Genomic DNA, 13,772 nt, shown 5'->3' with positions numbered 1-13,772 from the left:
AGGGACTTGGGGGCCTGCTCCAGTTGACAGGCTAGTGAACAGGGCAGGGCCAGAACATGAGTTCTACATGACAATTCCACACCTCGGGCTCTTTCCATCTAGCTCTCTTAATTAACTTCTCCCACAAATCCCAGCAGGAAGCCTGCCACAGAGTGGGTGCTCATTTTATGTCTTGCCTGACTGAACCAAATTCAAATTAAGAGGTACATTTTTTTAAACTATGGAAACAGGCCTCTTTTGTGACAGGTGGAATTAGGAGGACATTGTGGCTGCTGCTTCACAGTCCTCAATCAACAATTCCTGGCTAAGCACCTAGCAGGGGCCACTTTCAGTGACAAACAAGTATACACTGGGGCATAGATATATATGGCCTCTGGCCACATAAATCTTTTAGCCACATAGTAGACAAACAAGCAAGAGTTTCATAGAGAACCAGATAGTCCCACTCTGCTAAGGGCTTCAAGGGGAAAATGTGAAGTGATGGTGGGACAACTCCATGAGGATATCTGTTTCTATCTGGGCTTGGGGGAGTAGGTCAAGAGTTACCTGGTGACAAAAATTGAGAAAGTATATTTAACTTGGACCCTCTATCCAATGGCACAGAAACCAAAGCCCATGCCACCAGCTTCTGAGATAAAGAACCAGATGCAAGGTTATGTGGCAGGACACTGGAGGCAAAGCTGAAATCAGTCCCCCCGAGGATGGGGCTTTGGACAAATATGGAAATGCAAGTTGGAAGTGTCTGATTGGTTGTTATCTGCTAAATCATGGTATAATTTGAATTTGGATACAGAACTGCAACAAACTGAGCACCCTTCACTTTTGAAAGCTGTCCATTTAACCATGAGTCAGGCATCTCAGTTCTGTCTTCAGGGCTATTTTTGGTCTGGGCAGTCAGAGCACATCTTGAGGACACAGAACACTCTTCTGAGCCTGCGTTCTGGAACACAACTTATCAGCTTATGAAAAATTAGGGTTTTTTTCCCACTTGTTTAAAATGAGTAGGGGCATTTTTGTCCCATGGTGGCAAGCCCACCTTGTTGTTCTTGCAAGATAAGCAGAAGCAGGAAAAAAACCTCATGACTACCACGTTTCAAGTGTTCCAGATGGGAAAAAATATTAAGAAGACTTCATGCTGGATAAAAATAGTCTTCAAAAGCAAATGAAGAGGGCTAGTTGGCTGTAAGAAATAGGGTAAGGGTGGCAAAGAGATGCTCAAGGAATAGGGGAGGGGACTGGATTGCCAGGGGTCAGTGGGGTCATATTTGGGGGGCGGGGAGTCATCATATTATAAGAACAATGGTGAATGATTAAAATGTTTTAAATAAGGGAACAGCATTCAGCTTTTAATCCAAAGGAGTAAGGACAAACACTTAAAATGGTAATCATTTTAAGTGTCATTTCTTCAAAAACTTTAACTTTTCAATTTGATTTACAACATTCCATGAGAGTCTCTACTCTGTGAATCCTGGGTATAGGGAACTTAAGAATTTAAGATGAGGCTACCAGGGAGGAATCAAGGCATTTTTTGGGAAAGAAGAGAAAGAAAATTTCATTTTTCTTAGTGTTTAAATTTGCCAGGCATTGCATGGGGAATCTTCATGTGTTAGTAGATTTACTCCTGCTTCAAGAAGAGAACAGGATTTTGCAATTTTTGTTATTGTTTTGCTCTAAGGAGAGTAGGTAAACTTTCAAGCCAAGTTCATCTATCCATTTATTTATCTATTTGTTCATCATTATATTAATATATTCAAGAGTGACAACCATGTGCTACTACTGCTAGGCACTAGAATTCCACAGAAGAAAATACATTTCTCAAAGTTTAGAGGGGAGTAGACAACCATGTAAACAACTCTGATAGCAGGCAACACAGGCTTTAAAGGATGTCTGTACAGATAGCATGGGAGTGCATGATGCAGCACTGGGCTGACTGGGTGAGCAAGTGTGGGCTTTTGACAGTTTGCGATGTGTGAGCTGAAACTTAAGTAATAGTGTGAGATTGCCAGTGGCAGAAATATGGAAGAGGACAGTCCTGGTGTTAGCAGGCAGAATGAAGAGTACACTGGGGCCCCCAAATTAAAAGGGGGAGCACTGAAAGAGAGAGGGGAAAGAGAGAGAGAGAGAGAGATTAATTGGTAAATATATTAATATATCCTACTGGTAATGTTAGGGGAAAAAGAATGTCCTAAAGCTAATTCAGCTAATTCCATACAGACTTTGTGGACTCCACCCCCACTTCAGACCAAAGCCATCAAGACACTGGGAAATACAAATCCCATCACCACCAAAGGGAAGGATGCTGGAACCTGAGGGTGGTGTTAAGCAGCCAGGTTTGGTATAAAACCAGACACGGGGGCTTTGGGGGATTCCCTTTTTGACTCTCCGCCAGCTTGCAGCTCAGGCAGCTCTCGGAGTGCCTTTGGGGTTCCAGTTCGGTGGATCGGGTAGGACGCATTAAAGACTTTATTTCCCTATTTTCTCCCTGAGTTGTACATTTCCTCAATTCCCTTTCCCTTGCAAGTAAACCTTTTATTAACCTTCTGTGTGTGCCTAAAAGTCTCTTTTAAGTGCGCGGGTGAGGACCCACAGCCAGACAACCCATTTTATATCGGGGTTGCTCCGTAACAGTTATATTACCTGAGCTGGGACCTTGGGTGCATGCTAAAGGCAGGCAAAATCAAGCACCCTCCAGGCCCACATGTGTTCTATTCTATAGCAAGCATGACTGCTTAACCCTTAGTTCCCAGCAATGCCCCCTGCATCAGTGAAGATCCATGGCATGATGAGAGTTGTAATCCTTAGTGCCTGGAATCTCTTTGGCATGGAAGTGGAGGTGGAGTCCATAAAACATCAGTGAGTAGAGTTCATTTAGGACATACTATTCTACCAACAATGGGAGAGAGAATTGCAAGGTTGAAGGATCAGGTGCATGAAATATATGTGTTATTTTAAAAGGAAGCGCAAGGAATTAAATTGTAGAAGAGAATTAATCTATTTGGTTGGGTACAACCTAGTCTTATAATGAAGACAGAATTGAATAATGACTAACATTGTTATAATGTGCTAAGGACTTTGGGTGGTTTTGAATAGATTCTGCAGAGCCATTTTACCTTGCTGCAAAATGATCAGAAGTCCATATTAGGCAAAGTAGATTTGACTAATTTAATAGGAGATGAGTAAAAGGCTCCCATAGTAATAAGATGTTGACATTGTGTTGTAATGGATAACCAAAATAATCTATGCCAGGGGTTATCATAAAAAGAGGGTTGATTCAAGATATGTGTGGCTCTTGGTTTTGGAATGGGTATTAGGAAATGACAAATCTAGGAAGCATCCTTTGTCTCCAGTTTGAGCAACATGGTAGAAAATAATGCCACTTGGTGAGATGGAAGCATAGCATAGAGAATTTGGGGTGGAAGGGGAATTCAAATTTGTTTGAGGCACTGAGAGGAACTGAGACCAGGAGAACTTGGGGAACAAGAAAGGCTGAGACATCGGACAGTGATTTTAAACAATATAGGAACAGAAGGAACAAAACAGCTCCCAGGAAAACAGAAGTGTTTTACTGAAATGTTGCTGAGCAAGACACTACCTAGTGTAAGATCTGGTTACAGGATAATTAGGGAACAGAAAAATAACCACCATGAAACTTCCCGACCACCTAGTGCCTAATGAATAGTCTGGCACATTGGGCAACAGGAAATCTGACAGTATTTAGTCATGGACACGGCTGGAGTAAGCGGGCATCGTCCTTTGGGACCCCTCTGGTGTCAGGAGTTCTTTCCTCTTGCTTCAATAAATCCACACTTTGGCCTCCCCTGGTGGCACAGCAGTTGAGCGCTGGGCTGCAAATCTGCCGCAGCCTCTGCAGTGCCGGTTCAATCCCCGGCCACTGGTGAGGGTCCTACATGGCGCGCAGACCTCTCCTGCCGCCCGCTGCTCCCCTCAGCAGTGTATTTCGGTCCTTCTGTTCTGCTCCCCACGCTGGCTCTGGTGAATTCTCTCACCCTCCACGCTTCTGACTGTACCCAGTGCTTGTATAAATAAATAAGTAAATCTTTTAAAAAAAAAATAATAAAATAAAATAAATACACACTTGGGCCTCCCTGGTGGCGCAGCGGGTTGAGCGCAGCGCTCTGAGGCTGTCCACGGCCTCTGCAGCGTGGGTTCAATTCCTGGCCAGCCAGGGAGATTCCCACATGGCACGGCAGGCCTCTCCTGTCTCGCCCGCGGCTCCCCTCAGCAGTGTATTTCAGTAGATCTTTCTGTTCTGCTCCCCGCCTCTGTCTCTGGCAAATCCTCTCACCCTCCCACACTTCTGGCCTGTACCCCAGCTATTGTATAAATAAAAAATAAATCTTCAAAAAAATAAATAAATCCACACTTGCACACTTGCTTGCTCTCATGTTTGGTGTGGAGGCTGTTATTCTTCAACCATCATACACACTTAGATCCACGAGCAGCCACTCTCCTCACACCACATGGTTGATTATATGGTTTGACTTATATATTTCTAGATTACAATCATAGACAACATCGACATCAGAGGTTATCTAGTTCAATAGGAAGAGGACAATGAGGCCAAAAGAGGTTAGTCCACAGACGCACTAGAGGTAGAAATAAAAGCACACACCAAGTTACTCCCATGACTTAACAATTTCCACTTCTCTTTTGCTTCTCATGCCTCATCTCTATCCTTGGAAGAAGAGGTGAAAATAGAAGGAAAAGTGGAGGGACAGAGAAAATGGCAAAGAAAGAATATGTCTAAAGAAGAGAAGAAGCCGGCGATGTGATGAACTCCAGCTCAGATCAACTAGTCTGTGTTGAGAAACTCAAGCATTCCAAATATGGCCAGATGGAAAACAGTTCCCAAGTCTTAAAGACTAGTGCAGGGAGACAGGAACGGGCCAATGTCTGAAACACTGGGGACCCCGAAAGGGGTTGTTAAAGACCAAACTTTCTTTAGCTTCCTCATTTTGTTTTCTATGCTTCTGCAGGAAGAGTCAGGGTGGTCCCCAGGAAAAGGGGAGGTTCCAGGTTTCCTGCCCACCCAAGGAATTGTGGAGCTGAGCAGGGAGGTTGAGAAGCTGGAGAGGAGACTGGAAGTCAAAGAGAACTACTAAGCAAAGGAAATCTTTCCTGTTTCCTGCGAAAAGAGTCATGGGTCTGGTGCAGTAAATAACACAAAGTGAATGTAAACAACAAGTTTTGCTTCTCTAAAGCCTATCTAGATGAGATTACCTAAAGGAGGTTACATTTTAAAAAGGCCAGACAGACAGCCGCCAGGCTGATTGATCTCCCAGGGCGTCCTTGAATACCTGTCTTTTGTCACAAACTTTTGTGCTCACTGACCAATGTTACCAAAGTAAGATGGTTTTGTATAAAAGAAACCTTTTGTCCCTAGACTAGTGCTCAGACCTTATGGGACTACCCAGGTCTGGGACCTCATGCATGAATAATAAAGCTTCTCCTGACCTCACCATTCCTTAAGTACCACTTGTTCTTCCTCTGACTGGGTAAAAGGCTAGAATTTATTTCTGCAACAGAAGAAGGAAGAAGGAGACCTGGGAGATGCACTTGGAGCAGAGAGAAATGCGAAGAAGCTGTTCTTGCTTCCCAGCCTTGGACTTGTACCAGGGACTTGGAAGAAGACCCTTGAGGCAGACGTGGCTGAGAGACCTGTGCGGAAGTTAACAATGGTAGTTTTTAATCTGGATTTTGCTTTTTGCTTTTTCTTCCAGACTTGCTTAGCAACTTCAGCCCCTTTCCTATGGGTCTCCACCAGAAGGCATCTTAGACCTGTGGCAAGTTTTGGACCTCAGCGCCCTGCTTTGGGCTAACCCCATTTGGCTGGGCATTTACCCACCAGGGAATGGGTAACTTTGGGTGTTTTGTATGAAAACTATGCTAATTATTCTTTCCCTTCTCTTTATTGCACACTAATTGAATTAAAGTTCCTTTCCATTAAAGATCTTATGCACTAGAGTATGTTTTATCTTGATGTGGCAGACTGTAGAACCCATATAGAGTGGGCAAGTTTGGGGCTCCCGGGGTGCCCCCACACTGCCCTCAAACAGAAGTAGGGATCCCATGACCTCCTTTCTTGTCAAGCTTTTCTCTCCTCACAGTTCTACATGCCTAGTCTCACAGGATGGTCTATGAGCTCCCAGGCAAGTGCACAGGACTTCTTGGGGTGCCACCTGCAGCAGCCTTGGGTGCTCACAGAAGACAAAGTGGGATAGGTAAGCAGAGCAATGGGCTTTGGATATAAGCAATTGCAGTTTGGGACCCGTCTTATAAACTCCCACAGTTGATTTTTCTTTAGTGTCTGAGATTGCCATATCAAAAGAACATCCACTTCAAAAGGGCTAACTCAAACGCCTTCCCAGCCCAGGACTAGATAAGGGCCTTTGTTTTACAGATTTTGGTGTTTTAGATAACTATGCAGGTGGGATTTGTCCTTTTCCCTTCTTTTATCTCTCTCTGCAGGCTTTACTTTCCAGCTTCTACAATTTGAATCCAGCAATAAATACTAAAGCTCTGAAACCCTGGACCTAGTCCCAATAAAAGCAGGACCCCAGGTCATTACTTTCTCTTTCTATCTTTCTACCAATGGCCCCCCTCTCCTAAGACCTCATGGTGGCCCAGGTGCTGTGCACTTTTCAGGTCTTGTAACTCATAAACTTCCATTTTTCTTTCAAAGTTTCCTCATGGCTATTGCTGAAGAGCATCTCACAATCATAAGAACCCTAAGAGCTGGTCCTGTCATAAGATTGATAAAAAAGGGCAAAAGCCTTTGGGAAATTTATCTGGGTCCAGGTGTGTGCCCCCAGGCATTTCTAACCATTAACATTATTATCTATAAGCCTAGACCAATGCAAATTGGGTCTCCATGGTGACCCAAGCCTCCCTTCTCATTCTTTGTAGCTTCCATCCAGAGATGTCCTCTCCCTCTCTGCTTCCCTCAGTTCACTCCTATTAGACTGAAAAGGAATTTGCAGGCCAAAGGAACAATTTATCTTTTTGTTCCTGTGAAAAACCTTATTTTCAAACACTCAGTGAACTATCTGCAGTAGAAGCAGATAGGTGAGAGAAACACACACATGCAAATCCTTTCTGTTGCTTTGAGCATCACCTATGAGACAAACTGTGACACACCAGGTGTTCCTTAAAAGAGTAAAAAGAAAGCAATTATCACCCCACTTGGACAGGCACACCTCTCAGGCAGGTAAGCAGCTCACTGCTGTGATTCTACTGTCTTATCCCCAAGCTCTCCTTTGCCTATAGTCTCAGCAGTCCCATACCCTGAGTTTCACTGCTTTTATTTTTGCCTGTGTGTGTGTGTGTGTTTTGAATCACTGTTCTTTGTGTCCTTGAGGAGATCAGAGAGCAAGGAAATTACTAAGTCATTGCCTCTACCACATTTCTCCAGCTTATTCTTTAGAGTCCATTTATTTCAACCTTGTATCTTTGGAAAGGCAGAGGCAGAGAGAAGCAAGTAGGGGTGGCTGGAAATGTAGAAGCTGGAAATGTCATGACCCAATGGCATAATATACATAATATAGAGCAGAAAGATCTGCATGGAAAAGGTGCTTTGTTCTTAGAGCCCAAGTGATAGACTGTCAGATCCTTCCATTTCAGACCTACACCTGTCATGTTTCTAGACCAGCTACAGCTGGCTCCAAGTTTGGGATCAGTTAGGGAGCTGGTTCCCTTCGCATGCCAACAAGGGTGAGGGCAGAGCCCAGCCTCTCATGACTGTTTCCCAGACTTCCTGATCAATAACTTTGGTGACTGCAAATGCTCTGCCCAGCTACTTTCTTCCTCCCAACCCTTCCTCCCAGCAAGTGCGGATTTGTGACTCCAGAGTAGTGGTGGGTATTGTGGCAACACTGATCTGACTTAATGTGCAGATATGCAAATCTAAGCAAATTAGGTGCCTGGTTTAGCTGAACAAAGTATTACTATCTATATTCTTATATGGAGCTCAACTGCACCCTATCACGACCTCAGGGCATTTGGAAAGTCCTCTGCTGTTGTCCGTGTCTCCCAGAGCCTGGAATCCCAGGCCTCTTACCCTCTGAGTCTGGTTGTTGGTCACTAATTCATAGATGGGGGATGCTCTGGTCACCTCCAGCAGAACTGGCTCAGCAGGGGTGTCAGGGCTGGATGTGACATGACACAGGGGGCAGGAGGAGGGGCATCGTCCCTTGCTCTGGCACTCCATGCGAACTCCAGCTGCCATGCGCTTGGTGCCAGACTCTGACAGGCTGGCGATGTATTCCGGGAACGTCAGCACCTTGGGGTCTCTTTCCCGCTCCTCTGACTCATCGGATGGGGAGTTGCCTGCCGGACATGAAATGAAAAGAAAGTGAGGGAAGTGAAAAAGCAAGCATTGGCATGACCTTGAAATCCTTAAGTGCTGGAAGCCAATGCTTGAGAGGTTAGAAAATATCAACCAGGAGGTAAGAGTGTGAGTCTGTTGTCCTACATCATTGGGAAACCCATCCCCTTAGTATCTAGTAAACCTGGGAATGGCACTTCCAAACCTAAGACTAGATGTTCCCTTTCTGAGAGACATCAGTTCCCCTGATCCGCTCAGTCTGTGCTGACCACTATCATGTGTGACAAACAGTAGCAGCAGTGTGCTCTATGATTCAGTTTCTTTGTCCCCAAAATAAAGATAATAACAATACCTACTTCTACACGATATAATGGACAAACAGCAAAGTGTTTTTTAAACACATAAACAATAGCACACATTAAACCATCATCATCGTAGTTTTTGAAATTTTAGGTAAGCTCTTTCTAGCCTGTGCTATGATTGAAATTGACTCACACCCTTTTTTCATACTTTTTTTTGTGACACCCATTTTATAGATGACTAAAGGGAGGTCAAGCACTTTAAGAGCACATGGTTAACATAGTCTGAAAGTTGAAATTTAAATTCAGTTTGGGGGCCTCCCTGGTGGCGTAGGCCGTTGAGCGTAGCACTGTGAAGCTGTCCGCAGCCTCTGCAGTGCCGGTTCGATCCCGGACAGCTGGCGAGAATCCCACATGGCGAGGCAGACCTCTCCTGTCGTGCCCGCTGCTCCCCTCGGCAGTGTCTTCAGTCCATCTGCCTGTTCTGTTCCCCACTCTCTCTCTGGTGAATTCTCTCACCCTCCCACGCATCTGGCCTGTACCCGGTTCTTGTATGGGTAGAATAAATCTTTAAAAAAATTGTCAAAATAAAAATATTGAAAATAAATAAATAAATAAATTCAGTTTTGCCTGATTCCAAAGACTTCATGTCATAGGAAAAGAATAGGATTTCTCTGTTTCAATTATTAATCAATGTATTGAATGTGGGGAGGGAATTTTGACTTTTTCAAAAAGGCCTACTCCAAAAGTTTGGGTTCATATCATCCTTCATTGATGAATAGAAGGTAGTGAGGAAAGTTCTTATTTTATTTTTGGTGACAAACACGGGAAATAGCTACCAAAACAACAACAACAACAATAACAACAACAACAAAAACCAGTGTGTTCCTCTCCTGCATTGTTGGTGGGAGTGCAAACTGGTCCAACCACTATGGAGAGCTGTGTGGAGAGTTCTGGACCTACTAAACATAGAGCTTCCATATGATCCAGCAATTCCACTCCGAGGTATTTACCCAAAGGGCACAGAAACATCAATTCCAAAGAGCACCTGCACCCCTATGTTTATAGCAGCACTGTTTACAATAGCTAAGCTTTGGAAACAGCCCAAATGCCCAAAAATAGATGACTGGATCAAGAAGATGTGGTACATATACACCATGGAATATTACTCAGCATTCAAAAAAGATAAACACATACAATTTGCAGCAACATAGATGGAGTTGGAAGGGATCATGCTCAGCGAAATAAGCCAGAAAGAAAAAGAAAAATACCGGATGGTCTCACTCATAGCAGGAATCTAGAAAACTTAAATAAGGGGCCAGGGAAAAAAATAACTGTAAGAAAGAAAATATCAAAATCAACAAACAACCATGAACTAGAGACACTCTATGGGAGGGTGGGGGGTGGGGAAAGGAGGGGTTGGGGTCAAAATAAGGGGGTTGTAATTGTATGGGGAATATAAAAATAAAATTTAAATAAATAAAAAAAAATATAAGAAAAAAAAAAAACAAAACAGTGTGTTCCTGTGGTAGGAGAAAGCACTGCTTGATCAAATTCTCTTTCAAGCCTTCATGATTTTCCATTTGACTTACTAATTCCAAAGGAAGATGGAAGTAATGTCTGCTGGAAAGTGTCTGTACTAGGTCCCTTAAGAGATCCTAGACCCTTGGTGGTACAGCTGTAGTCTAAACATGAAAGAATTTCAGGAAAGATTATTGGGCTTTTGGAAATGGTGGACAGATACAGAGCGTTCATTCTGCTCCCCTTAGACCGATCAAGGATGGGATATTTGATAGGCCGAATCTTTGGGGGTGATGGTTGGAAGGATTTGCAAAGTGGTTCCAGAAGGTGACTGTGAGACACGACTCATCGACTTTCTAAGAGTTCTCTCTTATGGGGTTCAGGGAGCAATCTGATTCTCCCTCGTTTGCTCTGTAATATGAACCCATTTGGAAGCAGCATGAGGCGTTTTGAGCATTTGGTTTCCCAGATGAGCACCATCATTACGTGGATGAGGCATTTTTACCCAGTGCTTCCATTGATAAGGCTCCTTCTGCAGCCCAAGGCAAAGGACTCACTCAGTGGCTATAAATACACAATCATCTATTTCACATGTGCATTTTGTTTAATAACCGACCCAGAGTTGAACTCAAGCCCTTCCTAGGTTATAAGAGAACTATACAACTGTGCACTCAAAACTAAGAATCAGACAGGAGGCACAGGGATACAATGACCACACCAACTAGCCCCAAAGTCCTTCTAAGCCACGTAGAAATCTTTGTTGACATTCAGGTTTACACAACTCCATTCTGCGGGATGCTCCATGGCTTGGGGTGTTCATAAAGTAGCCACTATCTGGTAGGACTGTCCACACTTAGCCCCAGACCAGGCCTTCAGTCTTCTTCAACCCTCTGCACAGGCTGGGAGGGAACAAGTCCGGATGAGATGAGGTCTTTGGATCCTTGGTGTGATTTCTTAAAAAACAAGCTTTCATTCATTGGGAAAATGAATGAAATCCTGATACTCCTCCACCCATTGGTAAAAATACATTGCTTCAACTTGATAAGGACTAGGGGGAAAGTGAAGGGCACCATATAGGAGTCTGCACGTACCACAGCACAGGCTACATGCACACACTATGTGATTAACAATCTGTTTTCTCTGAACTAAAATTCTTATTTTGAACTGAGAGTTCTGCCCCAGTGATGCCATCAGAAAGTGCCGGACATGGACACCATCAGGAAAACAGAATGTTTTTTCCAGGCCAAGGAAAACAGGATTTACCTGAGTCAAGATGACTAAGTTGGTGACAAACTCTGGGGACATGATGAAGACCAGGGCAGTGACTGTGATAGGCTGTGTGGTGGGAGGCTCACTTATGGCTAACTATCTTTGTTAAGTTCACAGAAAAAATCGGCATGAGATGAGATGTCAGAACAGGTTTTGGGGGTTAACAGGTTTTAACGGGTTTTCAGGCAATAAAGTACGTATTACAGGTTCAATTCCTGTCCCTGTTCAGTTGGCTCCCGGTAACGACAGGTAGCCCAATGCCAGCATTCACTGGTTACAACATTAAGATTTTAAAATTTTCACCATGCAAACCTTGCCAGAGACACTGAGGCATGGCTGCGGGTCCCTCAAGCACTTTACCATCCGATGCAATGTTTTAGTGCAAGCCCCTCCTGGTTGAGAACGTTTTCAAGAGAGGCTGGGAGATGCATTTCCACAAATTGACCACTAGATGGTGACATCAAGTCTTAAAAGACTTCAGTGAGAGAAAAAAGGGTAAATTTTGAGTGACCATTTTAACACCAAGGAGAATAAACTTATGGAAAAGTAACACATGGCTACTTTTTAAAAATTGTGGAGGTAACTTGTTTCCCACAGGATAGTAAAAAGTTAATGAGTAAAACAATTTCATAAAGCATATCCTACGGTGAAAAATTATAGTCACAGATAATGACCAAAAAATAAAACTCACAAGGGAAAATAAAAATTCCCCACCATAGCCAATAAATGGAGTAAAAGTTGCTTCAAGCAGGGATTAAATGTCACTAGATTCTTTTTCTTGCCCTTAATCCACAAGTACCCCAACCCCTTACACATGTCTGTATTCTCTCTAAACCTTGCCCATCCATTACTATGGGATGCGCCCTTCTCAGACCATCGGGGCCACGAGAGGGCGCTGCAGCTCCAAACACACAAACGACCAGAAACAGTCTGGAGCTGCTGGTCTGGCTGCCTCCCTGCCCTCCAGCTCTGCATCATTAAGACCTGTAATTGCTGCAAACATTTCAGGGGCTGCTCCCCTTGTTGCTCTCTCTGGCTATCCCAATTAAAATCAAGCTGCAGCTAATCCCCCTGAATATCCTTCAGCCCTGGATTGGTGGCAAACTTAGTGGAGAGGCACAGGCTGGAGAATGCGGGGGAAGGTGATAGCAGGGCACCGAAGTCCTGCTTTAATTCAGAGCCACATTTTCCTTTGCCTAAAAATACTCAGGTCCATATACAGCAGTTTTGCTGGAGGTCAAGACTAACTGTGCCCCAGTCCCCTCATTGTGCAGGATGAAGCTGTCTAGAGAGGAGCTGGATTTATACAGAAGTAATGAGAAGTGAACTCCCCAAAGCCATATATTCAGGCACCAGCAAAGAATAGAGATGTGTGTGAGAGAGAGATTTTTCAAAGAGGAAATGCATTTTCCATGCGCAGTTAAAGACACAATTGGGAAATACTCCTCAAAATGATGGAGCCCAGTGGTGAAAGCCTAGATAAATCTCCCTTTGCCCAAAGAGAGTACCTATAACCATCATGTCTGTGTCAAGTGAAGGAGTAGTTCAAATCCTAAAACTCCAGGAGACTGTGATCTGTGACACTCACTTTCAACTCCCTTTCAGTGTTGGAGTGAGCCGGAGAGAGGGTTGTGTGTTGAGAGTCACTGGAAGGAGACCCCACCTTATTTCTTTAGGGTTCAGTGCCTCTCCCCTTCCATTCCCTGTTCCAATGACAGTCTTTGGTGCTTCTTCCCTCATCTATCCTCTAGATCCTGCATAGATACTTTAGCAATTTGAGACACTCTGTTGTTTCTTAATAACATGAATATTCTATTTCAACAAGTATATAGCCTCTGGGTATAAGACATATGCAATATTCAAGATCTTAAGGCATTATAATTGAAAAAGTGACTTCTGATCAAAATAAACATATGTGGCCCCACTCACCCCTGTTTGCAAGTATTCACCCCTAAAGCTCTCAGGAGAGGCTCTGGAGTCCAACCATGCCCCTTAGCTTCCTTACAAGCAGAAGAGCCAACCTGGAATGTAGTTAACAACCCCCAAACTGCAAAGCATTTTGCAAATACGGTTTGCTATAAATAAATGCCATTTGCTTTAGGCTAAATCTGTATCCACCAGCACACAATGGATGAATTTCCCCAGTGGAATATCATGGTATGAGAATATTGGCATCCTCAATATTCAGAGCCTCTCTGTGGATGTGGCTATGGCCTTAGGCATGTACATATTGACCCATCTAGCCTCAGGAGCAGCTAAGAGTGATAAAAGTGATCTAGCTGTCCTCATGCAGGGTCTGCTCTGCTGAGAGGATCTGACAGGTCACAAAGGTGAATTCA

The 13,772-nt window shown here is 43.8% G+C and overlaps 1 protein-coding gene across 2 annotated transcripts in view; it reads right to left on the bottom strand.

Annotated features, from left to right (window-relative positions):
* ASTN1 (astrotactin 1) overlaps positions 1-13,772 on the bottom strand; it is a 315,040-nt gene that overhangs the window by 28,428 nt on the left and 272,840 nt on the right. For both annotated transcript variants that reach the window (XM_054693451.1, XM_054693450.1), the window contains exon 17: positions 8,078-8,346. In XM_054693451.1, coding sequence (XP_054549426.1) covers positions 8,078-8,346 — 269 coding nt within the window. The remainder of the gene's footprint in view (positions 1-8,077; positions 8,347-13,772) is intronic.

Source organism: Talpa occidentalis, unplaced genomic scaffold (genome assembly GCF_014898055.3).
Source record: "Talpa occidentalis isolate TD23 unplaced genomic scaffold, MPIMG_talOcc4v2.1 talOcc4.12, whole genome shotgun sequence".
Classification (NCBI taxonomy): domain Eukaryota; kingdom Metazoa; phylum Chordata; class Mammalia; order Eulipotyphla; family Talpidae; genus Talpa; species Talpa occidentalis.
This window is presented reverse-complemented; position numbering and strand designations above follow the sequence as displayed.